This window comes from Ranitomeya imitator, chromosome 2, assembly GCF_032444005.1.
Source record: "Ranitomeya imitator isolate aRanImi1 chromosome 2, aRanImi1.pri, whole genome shotgun sequence".
Lineage (NCBI taxonomy): Eukaryota > Metazoa > Chordata > Amphibia > Anura > Dendrobatidae > Ranitomeya > Ranitomeya imitator.
Genome location: NC_091283.1, coordinates 663,977,307 through 664,004,502, shown reverse-complemented (window position 1 = coordinate 664,004,502; position 27,196 = coordinate 663,977,307). Strand labels below are relative to the sequence as shown.

General features: G+C 42.7%; 1 protein-coding gene across 1 annotated transcript in view; it reads left to right on the top strand.

The window, feature by feature from the left end:
• SLC43A1 (solute carrier family 43 member 1) overlaps positions 1 to 27,196 on the top strand; it is a 195,194-nt gene that overhangs the window by 153,727 nt on the left and 14,271 nt on the right. The window contains exons 11-14 of the mRNA XM_069752981.1: positions 40 to 145; positions 5,042 to 5,150; positions 9,392 to 9,465; positions 22,354 to 22,477. Of these exons, the coding sequence (XP_069609082.1) occupies positions 40 to 145; positions 5,042 to 5,150; positions 9,392 to 9,465; positions 22,354 to 22,477 (413 nt within the window). The remainder of the gene's footprint in view (positions 1 to 39; positions 146 to 5,041; positions 5,151 to 9,391; positions 9,466 to 22,353; positions 22,478 to 27,196) is intronic.

Genomic DNA, 27,196 nt, shown 5'->3' with positions numbered 1-27,196 from the left:
GCACCAGGCTGTGTAACACCAGATTCTCTCTTCCTGCAGTGGGATTTTACTCGTCCGTGTTTGGGGCTCTACAGCTGCTGTGTCTTTTCACCTGTCCTTTCATTGGATTTGTGATGGACTGGAAGATGAAAGAGACTGATGAAGAGTGAGTCACCGGTCACTTATCCGTGACAATGGATCATATCATTCTAGAAATACCTGTGATATCAGATGGACACATGTCATTAGTAGTGATGAGCGAGTGTACTCGTTGCTTGGGGTTTCCCGAGCACGCTCGGGTGACCTCCGAGTATTTATGACTGCTCGGAGATTTAGTTTTCATCACGGCAGCTGAATGATTTACAGGTATTAGCCAGGCTGAGTACATGTGGGGGTTGCCTGGTTGCTAGGGAATCCCCACTTGTAATCAAGCAGGCTAGTATCTGTATATCATTCAGCTGCCGCGATGAAAACTAAATCTCCGAGCAGTCATAAATACTCGGAGGTCACCCGATGTGCTTGGGAAAATCCGAGCAACGAGTACACTCGCTCATCACTAGTCATTAGCGGTCCAAAAATTATCCATGGATATGGTACAGGTTTATGCACTCAAAATATTCAGCAAGCATTGTGACCAGAGCCTAAGCAGATCCTCAATGTAAACTGTTACCATCTTGGGCAGCTTGTTCTGGTATTACAGGGTATAGGTGTAGGATATTGGAGAAGGCTTCTTTCTGTCTCTCTGCATCGCACATAGTAATAGTTACCTCTTCGCTCTGCAGCTAGTTTACATTTTTGCACTTTTCTCCCCCTACTTTCAAGAGCCATAACTTTGTTATTTTTCCGACCACATAGCTGTATCATGGTCTGTTTTTCTCTGGGACGAGTTGTAGTTTTGAATGACCTCATTCATTTTACCATTCAGCATACTGGAAAACGGGAAAACAGTTCCAAGTCTGATGAAATTAAACAAAAATGCAATTCCGCAATTTTTTTTTTACTTTGTTTTAAACGCATACAATTTGTGTAAAGCCCGGGTCACTTGCGAGTTCAATGCGAGAAACTTGCACGAGTCTCTCGCATCAAGTCCCGGCAATGCCGCCGGCTCTTGTGAATGGCGCTTGCGGCTGCATGTATTTCTATGCAGCTGAACCCTCCAGTCCCGAGTGCAGTGTCGGGTATTGATGCGAGAGACTCATGCGAGTTTCTCGCATTGAACTCGCAAGTGTGGTCCCGGCCTTAAAAGTTACTGTGACTATGATTCTTCAAGTCAATATAGTTACAGCAAAACCAAACATATGCAGTTTTCTTACAATATAGGAGAATTTTTTTTTAGAAATTTGTAAAAAAAAAACAAAAACTTTGGTTTGAGCTGCCATATCCCAAGACCTGTACCGTTTTCATTTACGTTTCCATCAATTGAGCTGTGTGAATGCTTGTTTTTTGTGTGATGAGCTGATAGTTTTCACACAACACACAATATTTTGATCAGTTCTTATTGGATTTTTTTTTTTTTTAAATTCTTTATTTAAAGTTTTCAAATAACATAAACAAATATTAATAAACAGAAAAGCTCACATATGAATCCCAAACAAATGTTGATTCAGGAGATAATAAAGCACTAAAAATTACAGGAAATCCAACCGGGTATTGCTGGAAGGAAAATTAGTGAGCATAGTAAAACATAAACGAACTGGTTCAGGCCAAAAAAGGATAGCCTAAAAATGTGGTATTCCACATATAAAATAGATGAAGGCTATAGGATATGATGGTAGGAGTTAAACAAAAGCAATTAAGTCGTTTCAAGAGGTGAGGAAGGACAGAAGGCTCGAACATGAGGCAGGTCATGCGATGAAACAAAAAACAGCCCGTTTTGGAAGGGGGGGGGGCTCGGTCACGGCGACGCATCCCAGAACCCGCAAGGAGAAGGAGAAACAGAAACCACGCATGGCGAGACATATCTATAGCAGTAGAGACAACTCTCAAAGGGGGGGGGGGGAGGCAGGTCCACCAGAGTGGGTGGAAAATTCGATCCAGGGAAGCCAAGAATTTAGAAATTTCTCATGGGAACGAGTTTCCCAACTAGATAGTTCTTCTAGGCGAAGGATGTCCTGGACCTTGGAGATCCATTCTTTTAGCGTAGGGGGAGTTAATTGCCTCCAGTGTGTAGAGATCAGATGTTTAGCAGCTGCAACTAGAATGGGAAGCAGACCATGCTTCCCTGGTTTAAAAGTAGTGGAAGGGAGGGAAAGTAAGACATCCTGGGGGCTCAGGTCTTGCGACATTAGGCCCATACTTTGTAAAGATTTATTTATATCGTTGCAGAATTGTGTTAAACCCGGGCAGAGCCAGAAGATAACTTATTGGATTTTTTTAGGGAGATGAGGAACTGGTCAATTTTTCATTTTTGTTCTTTCATTTTTCCTCTTCCCCTTTTTTGCTTCCATCAACATAAATATAATGAGGACCTTTTGTTAATGAAAAAAAAGAGAAAAAAATTCAAGTGCTGTTAAGTGTTGAAAAAATGCAATTCTGTGATTGTTTTAGGTCATTTATTGTGCTACAAAAAAAACCCTGGTAATAGGATCATCCAGCTCAGTACAATTACACCAATATCAAACTTGGTTAGTTATTTATTTTTATTTATATTTATATTATTTAGCGATGAAAAAAGTCAGAATTTTGCAAAAAAAAAAAAAATTGGCCATTTTCTGAGATCCATAAATTTTACAATTTTTCCTTCGATGGAGGTGTATGAGGGTTTGTTTTTCGTGCTTCGGGTGAACTTTTTTTTGTTACCATTTTGGTGCATGTGTGACATTTTGATTGCTTTTTTGTTTTATTTTTTGAGGAAATTGCAAGGACCAGGAAAATGGTAATGTTAGCTGTTCGATGTTTTGTTTTCAGCTTTATCGTTCATCATATCCAGTAAATTGTTTTATTAGGTTAGGCAATTAAGCAAAGAACCATACCAAATATGTTAGCTTGTTTAGTTTTTACATTATGCTATTTTCATTTAGGCAATGGGGATGATTTTTGTATTTTAAACTTTTTATATATATTTTTATTTAAAAATGTATAATGTGTTATCATCATTAATTAGTCCCCTTAGGTGACTTGAAGTTGCAGTCTCATCATTGCTTGTGCAATACAATGTGATACAATAGTATTCCAGGGTATTGTGAAATTGATGATCTTCTATAAAGCCCATCCGCAGGCTGGTGTTCATAGGAAATCTTACATGGGGAACCTCAAAAGTTCCCCCAACTGTCGTGGCAGCTGATTGGCACCCTGCAGTCACATCACTCAGTGTGCATGTGGCTGTTATCTTTAAGACTTGAAATTGCTACTCTGATTGTATCACTTTTTGTTGGGTGATGGCTATGTAACTCAGCTAGTAGCTACAGTGCATGGAGAGGAGCCCATACAGTGATAGAACATGGACCCCATATATATTTATGGTAATCACCAATAAAAAGACAAAAGGCATAATTATCACACCAGATCGAGCTGGATTGTCCCGAATTGAGGGAGCTGTCCCGCTGTCCCGACAGGTCAGGGCCATGTCCTGCTTTTTACTCACCCAGGATGATGTCTTTTCTCAGGCAGTGTTTATTGCACCATAGATCCTTCTCAGGGGGTGGAGCCGACATCTCTATGCTCTGCACACACTTACATTAAGGTACCAGTCCAGTGTTTTTTTTTATTGCACCGCTGAAGTGGTGCTTTTTATGTTAGTTCCCTGCACCCTGTCTGATAATCACCTGCCACTGCCTTCATCTTTTTCCAGTGTTGCTCTCATCGGTCTCGGGTGAAAAGTGACCTGCCGGTCAGCTCTATTGTTTCATGGAGCTGTGCAGAGGTTACTTCTCATTACAAGTCTGAGAGTCTCGTTCTGGGCTCATTCTGGCATTCATAGACTTGCATTGAGAGCTTGTAACATAGCTTCTGACTTCCATGCCGAAAAACGGTGAAGACAGCGAAGGGTGAGTATATGACTAGAGGCAGGGGGGCTTGCACTTAAAGTGCCACTAGCTAACAGCCGCGGGTGGATCGCAATTCCACCTGCAGCTGTTGCAAGCACATGTCAGCTGAATATAACGGAAAGGAAAAGTGCATGCTCAGTGCCGGAGCATGCACCAAACAGGTGGAGTCCGATATTGGCGTTCTATTATGCCCGATGTCGGAAAGTTGTTAATTAATTAAACAATTATCTTCTTTTCTTGTAATCTGGTCTCACCAGGATTCAAACCCACAACCTTCAACAAAATAAGCAATAACAAAAGCATAATTTTTAATGTATGGTAGTTTACCAAATAGAAATAAACATCACAAGTCAGCAAATAACACAGACATTTTTCGTGTCCCTGTAATCGTAACAACCCGTGCTCACGTGTGACCAACACTCTGTTCACTATCTACGGTATGTGATTGCCACAGATAACCTTTTGGCCATCTCTGCCCATCTCACATGCAGTAAGTAGAGCAGTGGTTGCACATGTGCACTATCGCTTGATTTACAAAGGGGACTTTGCATTCCACCTGCAGCAATCATACATCTATCACCTATTTTTTCAGCTTATACAAGGACATTGCAATTTACATGGATAATTTTTTAATGATAATTAATGCACAGATAATGTCTGGTATGTCTACCAAATGAAGAAACATATTTAAAATGTAGTTCAATTTACTGGCAGCTTTATTATCTTTATATCACAACTTGGATTGTCAATAAGACTTGAAGTTGCCACACACTCTAAGGCCAGGATCACACACAGCGAGATACGGCCTTGTCTCACTGGTTAAAACCAAGCTCTGGCACCGGCACTCCAGAGTGGAGCGTGCGGCCGCACAGCAATGCATGGAGCTGCACACTCTGCCCCGGAGTGCCTGCGCCAGAGCTTGTTTTTAACTTGCGAGACTCGGCCGTATCTCACTGTAGTGTGACTCCGGCCTAATACTAACACTATCCAATGCCACACAAGGTTTGCCTATTTTTTGTCTTATATTTTACAAAATCCCATTTTGTTCTAACTTAATTTTTTTTGTTATTGTTTAGATCTAAGACTGTGCAGAAACTCACCAATGCTACCAGAGCATTTGTTTTCACAAATATAATACTTATTATATTCGGGGTTACGTGTTTGATTAACAATCTCCCATTACAAGTAAGTGATTAAAATTGTCATTAGTATTTTAATATATGTTAAAAACTGTTTTGCTTGATTTTTTTACAACAGACAATTATTTATTAGTATAGATTATGAGTTTTTTCAAGACAAAATTGTAAAGAAAGAAAAAACCTTGAATTGCACTCGCTACAATGTTATTCAGTTTGGCAGTGCTCATCTGCGAGTTTTTCCTCACCTGGAATTGGGGTGAATAAAAATGCATTTGAGTGCGTAAAACAGTCGAGACTCACCATTGAATGTCAATGGGTGTGAGAAAAAAATGCATGGTATACGTACCATGCTTGTGCCGTGTGATTTTTATGCACCTATCTCATAGGAACATTTATATCAGCCGAGTACAGTAAATTAACAGCGTGAACTGTCAGAATACCATAGAAGAAATATATAGATGGAATAAAATAAAAAATTGGCGTGGGGTCTCCCATATTATCTTAACCAGCTGAGTGAAATCCAGCAGCTGGGGGCTGATGTTCGTAGCCTGGGAAAGGGGCAATAAACAGGCCATTAATTCCAGCTTACAGATATCTACTTAGCATTTACTGGTAATTAACAAAAAAATGATGTGGGGTGCCCAAATTTTTTATAACCAGCAAAGGCTAGGCAGACAGCTATGGGATAAAATTAATAGCCTAGGAAGGGGGTGCAGATATTGGCCCCCTCCCAGACCAAGAACATCAGCCCTCAGCTGCCCCAGAAATTAGCAATTATTTGATGCGCCAATTCTGGGACTTAGTCTCTGCTCTTCCCACTTGCCTTAGTGCTGTGGCAAGTGGGGTAATAGTATTAGGGTTGAAGTCAGCTTTGTAATGCCAGCTGATATCAAGCTCAGGTGTTAGTAATGGAGAGACATCTATAAGACAACCCCATTACTTACCCCATAGTCAAATGTAATAAAGCCAAACACAGAGTAAAGTCCATTAATTTAAATAAATACGCAAAATCCTTTATTTGAAATAAAACTCCCCAACCCTCTTTCATCCATTTATTAATATCCACAGAAAAATATAAAAACAAAGAAATCCTCATCTGTCCGCCGATAATCCGTTTGTTCAGCAAAGAACAGAACTCGGTTACATCTGGATGCTTTGCCGAGTGGTCACATCACACTCAGCCTGGCATCCTGGAGCTGACATCAGTAAGGGGAGTGGAGTTCATAGCCAATGATCTCCGGTCACCTCAGTGACGTCACCCCTAGCTGTGTGAAAACTTTCTATAAACTCCAGTCCCCTTACTGATGCCAGGACTCGAATTGGCGCATCAAGTAAATGCAACATTTCTGGGCCGGCTGAGCGCTTATGTTCTTAGTCTGGGAGGGGGCCAATATCCATTATTATTATTATTATTATTATTATACATTTTTATAGCGCCATTTATTCCATGGCGCTTTACATGTGAATACGGGGCAAATATAGACAAATACATTAAACATGAGCAGATAACAAGGCACACGAGTACATAAGGAGGGAGGACCCTGCCCGCGAGGGCTCACAGTCTGCAGGGGGTGGGTGAGGATACACTAGGAGAGGGAAGAGCTGGCTGTACGGCTGTTCAGTAGGTTGAGGATCACTGCAGGCTGTAGGCTTGTCGGAAGAGATGAGTCTTCAGGTTCTTTTTGAATGTTTCTATGGTAGGCGCAAGTCTGATGTGTTGGGGTAGAGAGTTCCAGAGTATGGGGGAAGCACGGGAGAAGTCTTGGATGCGGTTATGGGAAGAAGAGATGAGAGGGGAGTAGAGAAGGAGGTCTTGGGAGGATCGGAGGTCGCGTGTAGGTAGGTACCGGGAGACCATGTCACAGATGTATGGAGGAGACAGGTTGTGGATGGCTTTGTATGTCAGTGTGAGGGTTTTGAACTGGAGTCTCTGGGCGATAGGAAGCCAGTGAAGGGCTTGACACAGGGGAGAGGCTGGGGAATAGCGGGGGGACAGGTGGATTAGTCGGGCAGCAGAGTGTAGGATGGATTGGAGCGGTGCCAGAGTGCTAGAGGGGAGTCCAGAGAGTAGGAGGTTGCAGTAGTCGAGGCGGGAGATGATAAGGGCATGCACTAGCGTTTTTGCAGTGTTGCGGTCAAGGAAAGCACGGATCCGGGAAATATTTTTGAGTTTGAGACGACAGGAGGAGGCAAGGGCTTGGATATGTGGCTTGAAAGAGAGGGCAGAGTCGAGGATCACCCCGAGGCACCGGGCGTGTGGGACTGGGGATAGTGAGCAGCCATTGACATTGATGGATAGGTCTGGTGGAGGGGTAGAGTGAGATGGGGGAAAGATGATGAATTCTGTTTTGTCCATGTTCAGTTGTAGAAAGCGAGCAGAAAAGAAGGCTGAAATGGCAGACAGACAGTGCGGGATTTTGGTAAGCAAGGAGGAGAGGTCAGGTCCGGAGAGGTAGATCTGCGTGTCGTCAGCGTAGAGATGGTACTGCATACCGTGGGATTCTATGAGCTGTCCCAGGCCGAAAGTGTAGATGGAGAAGAGTAGGGGTCCTAGAACAGAGCCTTGAGGAACACCGACTGACAAGGGGCGAAGTGAGGAGGTGGTGTGGGGGAGGGAGACACTGAATGTTCGGTCTGTCAGATATGACGAGATCCAGGAAAGGGCCAAGTCTGTGATGCCAAGGGATGGGAGGATTTGTAGCAAAAGGGAGTGATCTACAGTGTCAAAGGCAGAAGACAAGTCCAGGAGAAGGAGGACAGAGTAGTGTCGCTTGCTCCTGGCAGTTAGTAGGTCATTGGTGACTTTAGTTAGGGCAGTTTCAGTTGAGTGATGGGAACGGAAGCCTGATTGTAACCGATCAAAGAGGGAGCAGGAGGAGAAGTGGGAGGACAGTTCAAGATGGACGTGTTGCTCCAGCAATTTGGAGGCATAAGGGAGAAGAGATATTGGGCGATAGCTAGACACAGAGGATGGGTCGAGGGAGGGCTTTTTGAGGATGGGTGTGATCTTGGCATGCTTGAAGGATGAGGGAAAGACACCTGTTGTGAGTGAGAGGTTGAAGAGGTGCATGGTCTCTTCCTTCCCTGTTAACATCAGCCTGCAACTGTCTGCCTAGCCTTTGCTTGTTACTACAAAGAAGGGGCCCCAACATCATTTTTGGGGGGTGTCACCTCTTGTTAATAACCAGTAAAGATAGTTGTGAGCTAATATTACAGCAAAAGGCTGAATACATATGCACATGCCAATTTTTAGTTATTTGATCCCATAAATTGAATTTATGTCTATATTTTTCCCCCTTCACCAATTTAGGATATTTAATGCTGATGCATTGCACACAAATCATATTACAAAATAGTTCAGCACAGGTTGTAATGTAACAAAATAGGTAAAAAGCCAAGGAGTGAATACTTTTGGAAGCCACTTTATAGGTTTGCTTTAGGCTCTCTATATTACTTTATTACATATAATGATTTATATTTAAAATAAATGAATTTATGTCTAAATTTATATATTAATTAATTTCTTATATTCAAGCAGCTACCCAGAAAAGCAAATCTATTAGGTAACTGGGACAGCACCTTTCTTGTTTCTGCTACCACTGACATTTCATTCTAGTGATTGGCTGGGTTCACAACACACAGACACTTTCTAAGGCTACGTTCACACTAGCGTTTGGCTAGTGTGCGTCGCACTAGCGTCGGGCGACGCAGCGGCGACGCACGCGTCATGCGCCCCTATGTTTAACATGGGAGACGCATGCGTTTTTGCTTGTTGCGTTTTCCGACACGTGCGTCTTTTTTGACGCTAGCGTCGGACCAAGAAAACGCAACAAGTTGCATTTTTCTTGCGTCCGATTTTCGTCAAAAAACGACGCACGCGTCGAAAAACGCAGCGTTTTTGCGTGCGTTTGCACACGTTTTTCGGTGCGTTGTGCGTCGCGTTGCCGACGCAGCGGCGCACAACGCTAGTGTGAACGTAGCCTAAATGGACATATGATTGTATATCCTGGCGTTGCACCAAGGACTTCATGAGACAATTACTTTAACCTTTACAGAACAAAATATAGACTTCTGATGATAGTCAATGTAACAATTTGGTGTATATAAAATTGTATGTGTCAAATTAATGTTCAGTTGCAAAAGTACATTTCTTTCTTTCTGAAAGCACATGTGGATTTTTCGGCTGTAAATAGTTGGCATATTAGTCATCTTTTCCTTTTTGGTAGGAATGTTGTACTGACTAACTTCATGTATATTATTATTATTATTATCATTATTATTTGGCAGATCTTTACATTTATCCTGCATACGATGGTTAGAGGCTTCATCCATTCGGCTTGTGGGGGATTGTATGCTGCAGTGTAAGTAGTTCTTGTCACGTAATGTGTATATGTGGAATAGTACGGATCTTCACTTTTATTTTTGTTATAAATAAGAGCACATAAATTATTCTATACTGCCATCTAGTGGCTACTTCTGCTTTTACAAAAAAAGATGTAGCTCTCAAAAATGCTTCATTGGAGAGATAATAATTTGAAAATTCCATAGAAAAGTTCTGTTGTCCCGTGAGAATAAATAGTAATCAATTGCTCAGCCATCGATATATAAATATTGTATCTTTTACAATTAAAAACTAATAACATGACACAATTCACAGTCTGACATTTATTTTGAAGGAACAGTTTATTATAGATTTAGAATCTGCATGTGTAATTTACTGTACGTAACTTCTTGTAGTAAGGCACCCCGCCCTCCCGACATCTGGAAAGTGCTGATGACTCCTGCGGCACAGGCTTACAGATGAATTCACATGCAGTACAATCTTGCTTTACCATGATCACATCACTGCACGGAAATAAAAGGGGGTTGTTTTTTTCTGCGTTGCTGCAGTCATGGTAGAAATATGTGTCACGCTGTGACGGTCTTCAGTAAAGAAGAGGGTCCTCAAAATGTCTCTAGAGCAGGGACCCTAACTATCCCTGCCCCGGAGGTATTCTTAAAGGTAGAGAGGCCCGAGCCTCCAACATTACTATATTCCTATAAAAACCCTAATCTGACCCCTCTCCCACCCCAGGAGACATGGGACAGAAGAGAAAGGTAAATTAGACACAAAGACAAAACAGGGATAACAGAAAAATGTATCATACAAAAGTACTACCCAACAATGGGGAGGAAGATAGAGACAGGGAGGAAAGGGAACTAAACTAAATGGGAAAACGGTCCAGGAGATAAACACACATGTGCATCAGCAAACTACAGAACACCACAACTCCAACCTACAACTACATAGTCTTTCAGGGCAAGATAAAAGTCTCAGGGGGGTCAGATCTGGAGACCTTGGTGGCCATTCAACTGGCCCACGATGACCAATCCACTTTCCAGGTCACCAAGGTCTCCAGATCTGACCCCCTTAGACTTTATCTTTGGGGTCATCTACTACATAGTCTTTCAGGGCAAGATAAAAGTCTCAGGGGGGTCAGATCGGGAGACCTTGGTGGCCATTCAACTGGCCCACGATGACCAATCCACTTTCCAGGTCACCAAGGTCTCCAGATCTGACCCCCTTAGACTTCATCTTTGGGGTCATCTGAAGGCAATTGTCTATGCTGTCAAGATATGAGATGTGCAGCATCTGAAACAACGGATACTGGAAGTGTGTGCTAGCATTTCTTCTGCGGTGTTGCTATCAGTGTGTCAAGAGTAGAAGAGGGTTGCTTTAACAATCCAACACAATGGGCAGCACTTTGAACACATTTTATAAGTGGTCATAAACTTGTAAATAACTCATGTAAGAATAAAGTTACTTTAAAACCAAGAGCACCATTGTTTTTCTTGTGAAATTCTCAATAAGTTTGATGTGTCACCTGACCCTCTTCCCATAGGAAAAAATAAAGTTGGATCCAAAATGGCCGACTTCAAAATGGCCACCATGGTCACCACCCATCTTGAAAAAATTTCACACTCCCATATACTAATGTGCCACAAACAGGCAGTTGATATCCCCAACCATTCCCATTTTATTTAGTTGTATCCATATAAATGGCCCACCCTGAATATAAATATATATATATATGTCAGTGACACACACATATATATCTTTACTAGCTGAAGAGCCCGGCGCTGCCTGGGCATAGTAAATATCTGTGGTTAGTTATAGCACCTCACTTCTCTTATTTTCCCATCACGTCTCTCATTTTCCCCATCACATCTTTCATTTTCCCTCTCACATCTCTCATTTTCTCCCTCACACCTCTCATTTTCCCCCTCACTCCTCTTATTTTCCCCATTAGTCCTCTCATTCCCCCCTAACACTTGTCATTTCGACCTCACATCTGTCATTTTTCGATCACTCCACTATGTTCCCTCACTCCTCTCATTTTGCACTCACACCTTTTCATTTTCACCTCACACCTCTCATTTTCACTTCAGTATATACATGTTTGTCATCTCTCTTATATATAGTATACACCTGTATGTCATCTCCTGTATATAGTATATACCTGTATGTCATCTCCCGTGTATATAGTATATACCTGTATGTCATCTCCTCCTATATATAGTATATACCTGTATGTCATCTCCTTCTGTATATAGTATATACCTGTGTGTCATCTCCCCTGCATATAATATATACCTGTAAGTCATCTCCTCCTGTATATAGTATGTACTTGTAGGTCATCTGCTTCTGTATATAGTATATACCTGTGTATCATCTCCTCCTGTATATAGTATATACTTGTATGTCATCTCCTCCTGTATATAGTATGTACCTGTATGTCATCTCCTCCTCTATATAGTATATACCTGTGTCATCTCTCCTGTATATAGTATATACCTGTGTGTTATCTCCCCTGTACATAGTATATATATCTGTATGTCATCTCCTCCTGTATTAGACCTCGTTCACACGTTATTTGGTCAGTATTTTTACCTCAGTATTTGTAAGCTAAATTGGCAGCCTGATAAATCCCCAGCCAACAGGAAGCCCTCCCCCCTGGCAGTATATATTAGCTCACACATACACATAAAAGACAGGTCATGTGACTGACAGCTTTCCTATATGGTATATTTGTTGCTCTTGTAGTTTGTCTGCTTATTAATCAGATTTTTATTTTTGAAGGATAATACCAGACTTGTGTGTGCTCTAGGGCGAGTTTCATGTGTCAAGTTGTGTGTGTTGAGTTGCGTGTGGCGACATGCATGTAGCGACTTTTGTGAGATGAGTTTTGTGTGGCGACATGCGTGTAGCAACTTTTTGTGTGTCGAGTTGCATGTGACAGGTTAGTGTAGTAAGTTGTGTGCAGCAAGTTTTGCGCATGGCAAGTTTTACGCGTGGCGAGTTTTATGTGTGGTGCCTTTTGAGTATGTGCAAGTTTTGTGTGAGGCAACTTTTGCATGTGTTGCAACTTTTGTGCATGTGGCAATTTTTCCGCGGGTGCAAGTTTTGCGTGTGGCGAGTTTTCCCATGAGGTGAGTTTTGCACGTGTGGTGAGTTTTGCGTGAGCCTAGTTTTGCATGTGGCGAGTTTTGAGCGGCGACTTTTGTGTTTCGACTTTTATGTGGCGAGGTTGGTGTATGTGTGGTGAAATGTGTGCTGAGGGTGGTATATGTGTTCAAGCACGTGGTAGTGTGTGGCGCATTTTGTGTGTGTGTTCATATCCCCATGTGTGGTGAGTATCTCATGTCGGGGCCCCACCTTAGCAACTGATCGGTATATACTCTTTGGCGCCATCGCTCTCATTCTTTAAATCCCCCTTGTTCACATCTGGCAGCTGTCAATTTGCCTCCAACACTTTTCCTTTCACTTTTCCCCATTATGTAGATAGGGGAAAAACAGTTTGGTGAATTGGAAAGCGCGGGGTTAAAATTTCACCTCACAACGTAGCCTATGACGCTCTCAGGGTCCAGACGTGTGACTGTGCAAAATTTTGTGGCTGTAGCTGCGACGCCTCCAACACTTTTCATTTCACTTTTTCCCCATTATGTAGATAGGGGCAAAATTGTTTGGTGAATTGGAAAGCGCGGGGTTAAAATTTCACCTCACAACGTAGCCTATGACGCTCTCGGGGTCCAGACGTGTGACTGTGCAAAATTTTGTAGCTGTAGCTTCGACGCCTCCAACACTTTTCCTTTCACCTTTTTCCCCATTATGTAGATAGGGGCAAAATTGTTTGGTGAATTGGAAAGCGCGGGGTTAAAATTTCACCTCACAACGTAGCCTATGACGCTCTCAGGGTCCAGACATGTGACTGTGCAAAATTTTGTTTCTGTAGCTGCGACGCCTCCAACACTTTTCCTTTCACTTTTTTCCCCATTATGTAGATAGGGGCAAAATTGTTTGGTGAATTGGAACGCGCGGGGTTAAAATTTTGCCTCACAACGTAGCCTATGACGCTCTCGGGGTCCAGACGTGTGACTGTGCAAAATTTTGTGGCTGTAGCTGCGACGGTGCAGATGCCAATCCCGGACATACACACACACACACATACACACACACATACACACATTCAGCTTTATATAGTAGATATTTCATACAGAGCTAGATAGCAGAATAGCCGATAATTCAATTGTCAGCATCTGTCATTACAGAACCCGATAGGATATCAGACATGGTTTACATACAGTAAACTATTGCATATCCGTTTTTTAATGTCCCTCACTAATAATGTTAGTAGTGTGTGTGTGTGTAAAATTTTGGAGCTGTAGGTGTCGCAATTTTGTCTGCCAGAGCGGGATAGCCAGTGACTGAGGGAAGATATTAATAGCCTAGAGAGGGACCTTGGTTATTGCCCCCCCCCCCGGCTAAAAACATCTGCCCCCAGCCACCCCAGAAAAGGCTCATCTGTAAGATGCGCCTATTCCGGCACTTAGCCTCTCTCTTCCCATTGCCCTGTAATGGTGGCATATGGGGTAATAAGGGGTTAATGTCACCTTGCTATTGTAAGGTGACATTAAGCCCAGTTAATAATGGAATGGTGTCGATAAGACACCTATCCACTATTAATCCAATAGTATGAAAGGGTTAAAAAAAACACACACATTAAGAATAAAGTCTTTTAATGAAATAATTGAACACACATTTTCGCCATCTTTATTATACTTCCAATCCAATCGAAGCCCTTATTCACCTGTAAAAAATCCAAAATAAAAAAGCAACAATATCCCATACCTGTCCACCATACAGTCATGTCACACGCTGCAATCCATCTGAAGGGGTTTAATAGTTTATAACCAGGAGCAGTGCTAATGCCACTGCCCTGAATATAAACCACAGAGGAATGAATGAAAAGCTGCCTGCGCAGCCTCCCCGCCTGACCAGACATGAACTCATTAGTGTGGGAAAGTTTCAGAACATTTTCCCACTCTGCCAAGTTCACCACGGGTCAGGCGGGGAGTCAGCGCAGCGTCAGTGACATCAGCGGTAGTCATTGAGGCTGCGCAGTGGCCCCGCCTGACCTGAGGTGAACTCGGCAGCGTGGGAAAAAGTTCAGAAACTTTCCCACGTTAATGAATTCATGTCCGGTCAGATGGGGAGGCTGCGCAGGCAGCTTTTCATTAATTCATTCCTCCATGGTTTATAGTCGGGGCGGTAGCATTAGCACTGCTTCCAGTTGTAAACGATTTAACCCCTTCAGATGGATTGCAGAGTGGGACTTGACTGTATGGCGGACAGGTATGGGATATTGTTGCTTTTTTATTTTGGATTTTTTACAGAAGAAAGAAGGCTTCGCTTGGATTGAGAGTGTAATAAAGATGGAAAACCTGTGTGTTTAATTATTTAATAGACTTTATTCTTAATGTGTGTGTATTTTTTAACCCTTTGACTACTATAGGATTAGTAATGGATAGGTGTTATTGACACCTCCCCATTATTAACCAGGCTTAATGTCACCTTACAATAGCAAGGTGACATTAACCCCTCATTACCCCATATGCCACCACTACAGGACAATGGGAAGAGAGAGGCTATGCCAGATTTGGCGCATCTTACAGATGCGCCTTTTCTGGGGTGGCTGGGGGTAGATGTTTTTAGCCAGGGGGGGCAATAACAATGGTCCCTCTCTAGGCTATTAATATCTGCCCTCAGTCACTGGCTTCCCTGTTGTGAATTCTGTTGTCGAACTCCCTCCTGTGGTCGTGAATGGTACTTCGGCGAGTTCTGTCCATGGACTCCCTCTGGTGGATGTGAGTGAAGCTGCTGCTTCTGAGGTTCCTTACACAGGTGACGTGGTTTAACCTTTGGTTGGCTGCTCTATTTAACTCCACTCAGATCGTTACTCCATGCCAGCTGTCAATGTTCCTGCATTAGTTCAGTTCGCTCTTGGATCTTTCTGGTGACCTGTCTTCTCCAGCAGAAGCTAAGTTCCTGATAGTTATTATTTGTTCATTGTTTCCTTTTCCAGCTGGTTATCATGATTTTGTCTTGCTAGCTGGAAGCTCTGGGATGCAGAGTGGCATCTCCGCACCGTTAGTCTTTTTGCACACTGACCGCAAAGATACCTTTCCTATCCTCTGTCTGTTTAGTAAGTCTGGCCTCCCTTTGCTGAATCCTGTTTCATTTCTGTGTTTGTGACTTTCATCTTTACTCACAGTCAATATATGTGGGGGGCTGCCTTTTCCTTTGGGGAATTTCTCTGAGGCAAGGTAGGCTTTATTTTCTATCTCTAGGGCTAGCTAGCTCTTAGGCTGTGAAGAGGCATCTAGGGAGAGTCAGGAACACTCCACGGCTATTTCTAGTTGTTGTGATAGGATTAGGGCCTGCGGTCAGCAGAGCTCCCACATCCCAGAGCTTGTCCTGTGTGAGTTTAACCATCAGGTCGTGCCGGGTGCTCCTAACCACCAGGTCATAACACTTCCCCTCTCTGTTTGTGCGAGAGCCCACACAATTTTTTTCCCTGAATAAATTTGTTCATTTAACACCTACATCTCCAAAATTTTACACACACATAGTACTAATATTATTAGTTATGGACATATATACATCTAACTGATATGCAATGGTTTACTGTATGTAAACCACGTGTCATATCCTATTGTCCTCTGCAATGATTATACAGAACCCGCCAATTGCAATTGAATTATCGGCTATTCTGCTACCTAGCGCTCTATTAAATTTAAATATATATATATGTATATATATATATATATATATATATATGTCAATGACATATATATATATGTATATATATATATATATATATATATATATATATATATATATACTGCTCAAAAAAATAAAGGGAACACTAAAATACCACATCCTAGATATGACTGAATGAAATATTTCGATTGCAAATCTTTATTCATTACATAGTGGAATGTGTTGAGAACAATAAAACATAAAAATGATCAATGTAAATCAAAATTAATATCCCATGGAGGTCTGGATTTGGAATAATACTCAAAATCAAAGTGGAAAATCAAATTACAGGCTGATCCAACTTCAGTGGAAAGGGCCTCAAGACAAGGAAATGATGCTCAGTAGTGTGTGTGGCCTCCACATGCCTGTATGACCTCCCTAAAACACCTGGGCATGCTCCTGATGAGGCGGCAGATGCCCTCCTGAGGGATCTCCTCCCAGACCTGGACTAAAGCATCCGCCAACTCCTGGACAATCTGTGGTGCAACGTGACGTTGGTGGATGGTGCAAGACATGATGTCCCAGATGTGTTCAATTGGATTCAGGTCTGGGGAATGGGCGGCCCAGTCCATAGCTTCAATGCCTTCATTTTACAGGAACTGCTGACACACTCCAGCCACATGAGGTCTGGCATTGTCCTGCATTAGGAGGAACCCAGGGCCAACAGCACTAGCATATGGTCTCACAAGGGGTCTGAGGATCTCATCTCAGTACCTAATGGCAGTCAGGCTACCTCTAGCGAGTACATGGAGGGCTGTGCGCCCTCCAAAGAAATGCCACCCCACACCATTGCTGACCCACTGGCAAACCGGTCATGCTGAAGGATGTTGCAGGCAGCAGATCGCTCTCCATGGCATCTCCAGACTCTGTCACGTCTGTCACATGTGCTCAGTGTGTACCTGCTTTCCTGGGACTTAATTCCCAGTGACGGGATAGTACGTCATATGCGATCGGCCGCGCTCACGGGGGGAGCGCAGCCGATCGCGGCCGGGTGTCAGCTGACTATCGCAGCTGACATCCGGCACTATGTGCCAGGAGCGGTCACGGACCGCTCCCGGCACATTAACCCCCGGCACACCGCGATCAAACATGATCGCGATGTGCCGGCGGTACAGGGAAGCATCGTGCAGGGAGGGGGCTCCCTGCGGGCTTCCCTGAGACGATCGGTACACGGTGATGTACTCACCGTGTACCGAGCGTCTTCTCCCTGCAGTTCCCGGATCCAAAATGGCCGCGGGGCTGCATCCGGGTCCTGCAGGGAGTACTTCCGGGTCGCCTGCAGGTGCTGGTAAACCTGCAGCGATGTCAGTGAGATCGCCGATCTTACAGAGTGCTGTGCAAACTGTAAGATCGGCGATCTGTGATGTCCCCCCTGGGACAAAGTAAAAAAGTAAAAAAAAAAAATTTCCACATGTGTAAAAAAAAAAAAAAAAAAAAAATTACTAAATAAATAAATAAAAAAAAATATTATTCCCATAAATACATTTCTTTATCAAAAAAAACAAAAAAAAAACAATAAAAGTACACATATTTAGTATCGCCGCGTCCGTAACGACCCGACCTATAAAACTGTCCCACTAGTTAACCCCTTCAGTGAACACCGTAAGGAAAAAAAAAAAAAAACGAGCCAAAAAACAACGCTTTATTATCATACCGCCGAACAAAAAGTGGAATAACACGCGATCAAAAAGAAGGATATAAAAAACCATGGTACCACTGAAAACGTCATCTTGTCCCGCAAAAAAAGAACCGCTACAAAGCATAATAAGCAAAAAAATAAAAAAGTTATAGTCCTGAGAATAAAGCGATGCCAAAATAATTATTTTTTCTATAAAATAGCTTTTATCGTATAAAAGCGTCAAAACATAAAAAAAAGATATAAATGAGGTATCGCTGTAATCGTACTGACCCGACGAATAAAACTGCTTCATCCACTTTACCAAACGCGGAACGGTATAAACGCCTCCCCCAAAAGAAATTCATGAATAGCTGGTTTTTGGTCATTCTGCCTCACAAAAATCGGAATAAAAAGTGATCAAAAATTGTCACGTGTCCAAAAATGTTACCAATAAAAACGTCAACTCGTCCCACAAAAAACAAGACCTTACATGACTCTGTGGACCAAAATATGGAAAAATTATAGGTCTCAAAATGTGGAGATGCAAAAACTTTTTTGCTATAAAAAAAACGTATTTTAGTGTGTGACGGCTGCCAATCATAAAAATCCGATATAAAAAAATGCTATAAAAGTAAATCAAACCCCCCGTCATCACCCCCTTAGTTAGGGAAAAATAATAAAATTAAAAAAATGTATTTATTTCCATTTTCCCATCAAGGCTAGGGTTAGGGCTAGGGTTAGGGTTGGGGCTAGGGTTAGGGCTAGGGTTAGGGCTAGGGTTAGGGCTAGGGTTAGGGCTAGGGTTGGGGCTAGGGTTGGGGCTAGGGTTGGGGTTAGGGTTGGGGCTAGGGTTAGGGTTGGGGTTAGGGTTGGAGCTAAAGTTAGGGTTAGGGTTGGGGCTAAAGTTAGGGTTAGGGTTGGGGCTAAAGTTAGGGTTAGGGTTTGGATTATATTTACAATTGAGATTAGGGTTGGGATTAGAATTAGGGGTGTGTCAGGGTTAGGGGTGTGGTTAGGGTTACCGTTGGGATTAGGGTTAGGGGTGTGTTAGGGTTAGGGTTTCAGGTAGAATTGGGGAGTTTCCACTGTTCAGGCACATCAGGGGCTCTCCAAACGCGACATGGCGTCCGATCTCAATTCCAGCCAATTCTGCGTTGAAAAAGTAAAACAGTGCTCCTTCCCTTCCGAGCTCTCCGGTGCACCCAAACAGGGGTTTACCCCAACATATGGGGTATCAGCGTACTCAGGACAAATTGGACAACAACTTTTGGGGTCCAAGTTCTCTTGTTATCCTTGGGAAAATAAAAATGTGGGGGGCTAAAAATCATTTTTGTGGGAAAAATAAAATTTTTTTTATTTTCACGGCTCTGCGTTGTAAACTGCAGTGAAACACTTGGGGGTTCAAAGTTCTCACAACACATCTAGATAGGTTGCTTGGGGGGTCTAGTTTCCAATATGGGGTCACTTGTGGGGGGTTTGTACTGTTTGGGTACATCAGGGGCTCTGCAAATGCAACGTGACGCCTGCAGACCAATCCATCTAAGTCTGTATTCCAAATGGCGCTCCTCCCCTTCCGAGCTCTGCCATGCGCCCAAACAGTGCTTCCCCCCCACATATGGGGTATCAGCGTACTCAGGACAAATTGGACAACAACTTTTGGGGTCCAATTTATCCTGTTACCCTTGTGAAAATACATAACTGGGGGCTAAAAAATCATTTTTGTGAAAAAAAAAAGAATTTTTATTTTCACGGCTCTGCGTTATAAACTGTAATGAAACACTTGGGGGTTCAAAGTTCTCACAACACATCTAGATAAGTTCCTTGGGGGGTCTAGTTTCCAATATGGGGTCACTTGTGGGGGCTTTCTACTGTTTGGGTACATCAGGGGCTCTGCAAATGCAACGTGACGCCTGCAGACCAATCCATCTAAGTCTGTATTCCAAATGGCGCTCCTTCCCTTCCGAGCTCTGCCATGCGCCCAAACAGTGCTTCCCCCCCACATATGGGGTATCAGCGTACACAGGACAAATTGGACAACAACTTTTGGGGTCCAATTTATCCTGTTACCCTTGTGAAAATACATAACTGGGGGCTAAAAAATCATTTTTGTGAAAAAAAAAAAGAATTTTTATTTTCACGGCTCTGCGTTATAAACTGTAGTGAAACACTTGGGGGTTCAAAGTTCTCACAACACATCTAGATAAGTTCCTTGGGGGGTCTAGTTTCCAATATGGGGTCACTTGTGGGGGGTTTCTACTGTTTGGGTACATCAGGGGCTCTGCAAATGCAACGTGACGCCTGCAGATCAATCCATCTAAGTCTGTATTCCAAATGGCGCTCCTTCCCTTCCGAGCTCTGCCATGTGCCCAAACAGTGCTTCCCCCCACATATGGGGTATCAGCGTACTCAGGACAAATTGCACAACAACTTTTGTGGTCTAATTTCTTCTCTTACCCTTGGGAAAATAAAAAATTGGTGGCAAAAAGATCATTTTTGTGAAAAAATATAATTTTTTATTTTTACGGCTCTGCATTATAAACTTCTATGAAGCACTTGGTGGGTCAAAGTGCTCAATACACATCTAGATAAGTTCCTTAAGGGGTCTACTTTCCAAAATGGTGTCACTTGTGGGGGGTTTCAATGTTTAGGCACATCAGGGGCTCTCCAAACGCAACATGGCGTCCCATCTCAATTCCAGTCAATTTTGCATTGAAAAGTCAAATGGCGCTCCTTCCCTTCCGAGCTCTGCCATGCGCCCAAACAATGGTTTACACCCACATATGGGGTATCAGCGTACTCAGGACAAATTGCACAACAACTTTTGTGGTCTAATTTCTTCTCTTACCCTTGGGAAAATAAAAAATTGGGGGCAAAAAATAATTTTTGTGAAAAAATATGATTTTTTATTTTTACGGCTCTGCATTATAAACTTCTATGAAGCACATGGTGGGTCAAAGTGCTCACCACACATCTAGATAAGTTCCTTGAGGGGTCTACTTTCCAAAATGGTGTCACTTGTGGGGGGGTTTCAATGTTTAGGCACATCAGGGGCTCTCCAAACGCAACATGGCGTCCCATCTCAATTCCAGTCAATTTTGCATTGAAAAGTCAAATGGCGCTCCTTCCCTTCCGAGCTCTGCCATGCGCCCAAACAATGGTTTACACCCACATATGGGGTATCAGCGTACTCAGAACAAATTGCACAACAACTTTTGTGGTCTAATTTCTTCTCTTACCCTTGGGAAAATAAAAAATTGGGGGCAAAAAGATCATTTTTGTGAAAAAATATGATTTTTTATTTTTACGGCTCTGCATTATAAACTTCTATGAAGCACTTGGTGGGTCAAAGTGCTCACCACACATCTAGATAAGTTCCTTAAGGGGTCTACTTTCCAAAATGGTGTCACTTGTGGGGGGTTTCAATGTTTAGGCACATCAGGGGCTCTCCAAACGCAACATGGCGTCCCATCTCAATTCCAGTCAATTTTGCATTGAAAAGTCAAATGGCGCTCCTTCCCTTCCGAGCTCTGCCATGCGCCCAAACAGTGGTTTATCTCCACATATGGGGTATCAACGTATTCAGGACAAATTGTACAACAACTTTTGGCGTCCATTTTCTCCTGTTTCCCTTGGTAAAATAAAACAAATTGGAGCTGAAATAAATTTTGTGTGAAAAAAAGTTAAATGTTCATTTTTATTTAAACATTCCAAAAATTCCTGTAAAACACCTGAAGGGTTAATAAACTTCTTGAATGTGGTTTTGAGCACCTTGAGGGGTGCAGTTTTTAGAATGTTGTCACACTTGGGTATTTTCTATCATATAGACCCCTCAAAATGACTTCAAATGAAATGTGGTCCCTAAAAAAAAAATGGTGTTGCAAAAATGAGAAATTGCTGGTTAACTTTTAACCCTTATAACTCTCTAAAAAAAAAAAATTTTGGTTCCAAAATTGTGCTGATGTAAAGTAGACATGTGGGAAATGTTACTTATTAAGTATTTTGCATGACATATCTCTGTGATTTAAGGGTATAAAAATTCAAAGTTGGAAAATTGCAAAATTTTCAAAATTTTCGCCAAATTTCCATTTTTTTCACAAATAAACGCAAGTTATATCGAATAAATTTTACCACTAACATGAATTACAATACGTCACGAGAAAACAGTGTCAGAATCGCCAAGATCCGTTGAAGCGTTTCAGAGTTATAACCTCATAAAGGGACAGTGGTCAGAATTGTAAAAATTGGCCCGGTCATTAACGTGCAAACCACCCTCGGGGCTTAAGGGGTTAAAATGTGGAAAATCACAAAGTTTTAGCGCAACTCCAAGTTGTGTCAAAATTTTGCAACTTTTCAAAGCTTTTACACAACTTTTTGGGCATAAAAGCTTAGATGAATAGAGGTCATTGTTTTAGTAACATATTATGCATTATTTCTGATCCATGACTATGTATGATGCAGTAAGTTTTACCCATTCTTTTTTTTTAATTGCAGGTTCCCATCGGGTTATTTTGGTACACTTACAGGACTGCAGTCACTCCTCAGTGCAGTATTTGCCTTACTACAAGAACCACTGTATAGGGCTATGCTAGGACCTCTGCATGGGAATGGTTATTGGGTAAGACTTAACATGATTTTATAGTTTTAGTAGAATGCTTTAAAGTGGTTGTGCCACGAACAAAAGTATATTTTAATCCACAAATCTTGGAATTAAAAAAGAACAATAAAAGTTCCACAATTGGATGGGTTTAAAAAAAATGTTCCTTTCCCAAGATAATCTTATAAATGTGCCCCTGCTGTGTACTGTGTAATGGCTGTGTCTGACCCTACAGGGACATGGTCTGATCATAGCATATCTCCTGGGCAGGGGAGGAAGCAAAAGAGAGAATACAGACATTACAGCATGGGATCGCAGCTGATTAATTGTTTGAGGTAAAATATTATTTAAAACAGACAGGGAAATATTTTACTCACAGAAATAATTAGCAGTGATCCCATACTGTAATGTCTGTATTCTATCTTTTGCTCCCCCCTGTCCAGGAGCTGTGGTACAATCAGACCATGTCCCTGTACGGTTAGACACAGCCATTATTATTAGTCCAATGTCTATTGATTAAAATATAATAATAATCTTTATTTATATAGTGCCAACATATTCCACAGCGATTTACAATTCAACAGATCATTCACAAGTAATAAGTAACCTTGTTAAAGATAATACAATAATCAGAGCAATATAATGACGACCCTGTTCGTATTAGCTTACAATCTACTATGAGTTGGAGGAGACACAAAGTACAGGTGCGTATTTACAATGATGGTCCAGCCATCTTGAGGGAATGGGGGATAGATAAAGGCTGGATGAGCTAGTCACCAGCCAATATTTGTGGTGCTTTTGGGTGCAATACAGTTTGATGGAGGATTATGATCAGATAAATAGTGAAAAGAATATATATAAGGATTTTTATTAGGGAACATGACAGGCCGCCCTAAAACAAGTACAGTAATCTTAACAATACTAGTCACGACTGGTACAGGAGGAGAGAGGACTCACAATCTGCAAGGGATGGGTGAGGATACAGTAGATGAGGGTAGAGCTGGTCGTGCAGTGGTTTGGTGGTTACTGCAGATTCTAGACTTGTTGGAAGAGGTACAGTCATGGCCAAAAGTATTGACACCCCTGCAATTCTGTCAGATAATACTCAGTTTCTTCCTGAAAATGATTGCAAACACAAATTCTTTGGTATTATTATCTTCATTTAATTTGTCTTAAATGAAAAAACACAAAAGAGAATGAAGCAAAAAGCAAAACATTGATCATTTCACTCAAAACTCCAAAAATTGGCCAGACAAAAGTATTGGCACCCTCAGCCTAATACTTGGTTGCACAACCTTTAGCCAAAATAACTGCGACCAACCGCTTCCGGTAACCATCAATGAGTTTCTTACAATGGTCTGCTGGAATTTTAGACCATTCTTCTTTGGCAAACTGCTCCAGGTCCATGATATTTGAAGGGTGCCATCTCCAAACTGCCATTTTTAGATTTCTCCACAGGTGTTCTATGGGATTCAGGTCTGGACTCATTGCTGGCCACCTTAGAAGTCTCCAGTGCTTTCTCTCAAACCATTTTCTAGTGCTTTTTGAAGTGTGTTTTGGGTCATTGTCCTGCTGGAAGACCCATGACCTCTGAGGGAGACCCAGCTTTCTCACACTGGGCCCTGCATTATGCAGCAAAATTTGTTGGTAGTCTTCAGACTTCATAATGGCATGCACACGGTCAAGCAGTCCAGTGCCAGAGGCAGCAAAGCAACCCCAAAACATCAGGGAACTTCCGCCATGTTTGACTGTAGGGACCGTGTTCTTTTCTTTGAATGCCTCTTTTTTTCTCCTATAAACTCTATGTTGATGCCTTTGCCCAAAAAGTTCTACTTTTGTCTCATCTGACCAGAGAACATTCTTCCAAAACGTTTAGGGCTTTTTTAGGTAAGTGGAGCGCCCCCAGACACAGGGCCACAGGTTACTCGCTACCGGTCCTCTCTGTCTCAGTTCTGGGGTTGTCACGGTGGCTGGACCCGGTCCGTGACCCTGCTAAGGGGCGTCCAATAAAAGGGATGATGAAAGTCAGCTAAGGCTTCGTGACGCCACCTGTGGTATTCGGCCAGGGAGACCGACGCTGCTTGGGGTCCACTGGGGTGATGTGATGGCAGCTAGATGGTATACCTTCCCACAGGTGAAGTGTGTCCCCAGGGCTTCCCGATAATGTAGATGGCGATGGTGTGAGGAGCAGTCAATAACGAGGACACAGGGTTGCAGTCTCTTTACCTCTTTACTGAAGGCTTCAGGATCCTCAATCCAGAGCACTGTCAACAGGGCTGTCTGAGACCGGTCGGTCCGAAGGCACATCCAGAGTTCCCTTTACAGGTGGAAATCGTGGCCTACCACTAGCGCCTGTGTGTTGTAGTGCTTCCCTTCTGAGCATTCGGGAAAGTCCTCACAACTTCTGTTCTCGTTCTTTCTAGTTCTTTCTCGTTCTTTCTATTCTCCGTCCCCCAGGTTTGTTATGGCTAGGACGCACCCGTTTGACGGGAAGGCTCGGAGCTATTCTGAGACCCTAGAGACGCCCCTCTCCACGTTTGCCCCCTATGTCTTCTTAGGTGATGTGTTGTGAATTCAGCTTTTGGGCTCCCTCCGGTGGTTGTAGAGGGTAATGCAGTTGGGCCTGGATTGCAGGAGTGGACATGTGTATCTACTAATTGCAGGACTGACTAGGGTATATAGCTTTGCTGGATCCTTTAGTCAGTGCCAGTTGTCCATTGTTCTTGAAGGATTCACTTCCCTGCTGGTCTCTCCAGTTTGCTGTGTTTTTCTACTAAGATAAGTCCTGGCTTTGTTTTTGCTGTCCACCTGCAGTGGACCTTATAGTTCTGTGCATTTTCATGTTTTTGTCTTGTTCAGCTTGGTCTGTGAAGGATTTTTTGCAGCCTAGCTATTTCTCTGGAGATGCAGATATACCCCCCATGTCTTTAGTCAGATGTGGTGATCCGGATTTTCTGCGGTGGATATTTTCTAGTGTTTTTATATTGACCGCATAGTACTCTGTTCTATTCTTTCTTTTTAGCTAGTATGGCCTCCTATGCTAAAATCTGATTTCATATCTACGTATGTTATTTCCCTCTCCTCTCACAGTCAATATTTGTGGAGGGCTATCTAATCCTTTGGGGATTTTCTCTGAGGCAAGATAGATTTCCTGTTTCTGTCTTTAGGGGTAGTTAGATCTTAGGCTGTGCCAAGGGGTCTAGGGAGTGTTAGGTACCCCCCATGGCTGCTTTTAGTTACGCTGCTAGGTTCAGGGTTTGCGGTCAGTACAGAGACCACCTTCTCCAGAGCACGTCTCGTGCTGCTCCAAGGCCACCAGATCATAACAGTACAACTGGCCAACAATGAGTTAATTGCATCTCAGAAGAAGGGTGGAAAGATTTTGAGCCATTTTTTTTACCTTAGCCTGTTCGGTCTGTTCCTCCCTCTTTACGTCTGGGTGGCTACGGAGTCTAGTATTAACATGAATGTTCAGGAGTTAGTTTCTCGGGTGGATCAGCTTGCTGCTAGGGTACAGGGGATTTCAGATTTCATTGTTCAGACTCCTGCCTTAGAACCTAAGATTCCCACTCCTGATTTATTCTTTGGTGACAGATCCAATTTTTGAGTTTCAAAAATAACTGTAAACTGTTTTTTGCATTAAGACCCCGGTCTTCTGGTGATCCTATTCAGCAGGTTAAAATCATCATATCTCTGCTGCGTGGTGACCCACAGGATTGGGCATTTTCCCTGGAATCTGGCAATCCTGCTTTGCTTAATGTTGATTCGTTCTTTCAGGCATTGGGGTTGTTGTATGATGAGCCTAATTCTGTGGATCAGGCTGAGAAAATCTTGTTAGCCCTGTGTCAAGGTCAAGAAGCGGCAGAATTGTATTGCCAGAAATTTAGAAAATGGTCTGTACTGACTAAATGGAATGAGGATGCCTTGGCGGCAATTTTCAGAAAGGGTCTTTCTGAATCCGTTAAAGATGTTATGGTGGGCATTTGAGGAGTGGCGACATTGGCTTGATGGGGTCAAGCACCGTATTGTGGTCCTGACCGATCATAAGAATCTGATTTACCTCGAGTCTGCCAAACGGCTGAATCCTAGACAGGCTCGATGGTCCCTGTTTTTCTCCCATTTTGATTTTGTGGTCTCGTACATTCCTGGTACTAAGAATGTTAAGGCGGATGCCCTCTCTAGGAGTTTTTTTCCTGATTCCCCTGGGGTTCTTGAGCCGGTCGGCATTTTGAAGGAAGGGGTGATTCTTTCTGCCATCTCCCCTGATTTGCGACGGGTTCTTCAGGAATTTCAGGCTGATAAGCCTGACCGCTGTCCTGTGGGGAAACTGTTTGTTCCTGATAGATGGACTACTAAAGTGATTTCTGAGGTTCATTGTTCTGTGTTGGCTGGCCATCCTGGGATTTTTGGTACCAGAGACTTGGTTAGTAGATCCTTTTGGTGGCCTTCTTTGTCACGGGATGTGCGTTCTTTTGTGCAGTCCTGTGGGATTTGTGCGCGGGCTAAGCCTTGCTGTTCCCGTGCTAGTGGGTTGCTTTTGCCATTACCGGTCCCCGAGAGGCCCTGGACACATATATCTATGGATTTTATTTCCGATCTTCCTGTTTCCCAAAGAATGTCGGTTATCTGGGTTGTCTGTGACCGATTTTCTAAGATGGTTCATTTGGTGCCTTTGCCTAAATTGCCTTCTTCTTCTGATTTGGTTCCGTTGTTTTTTCAGCATGTGGTGCGTTTGCATGG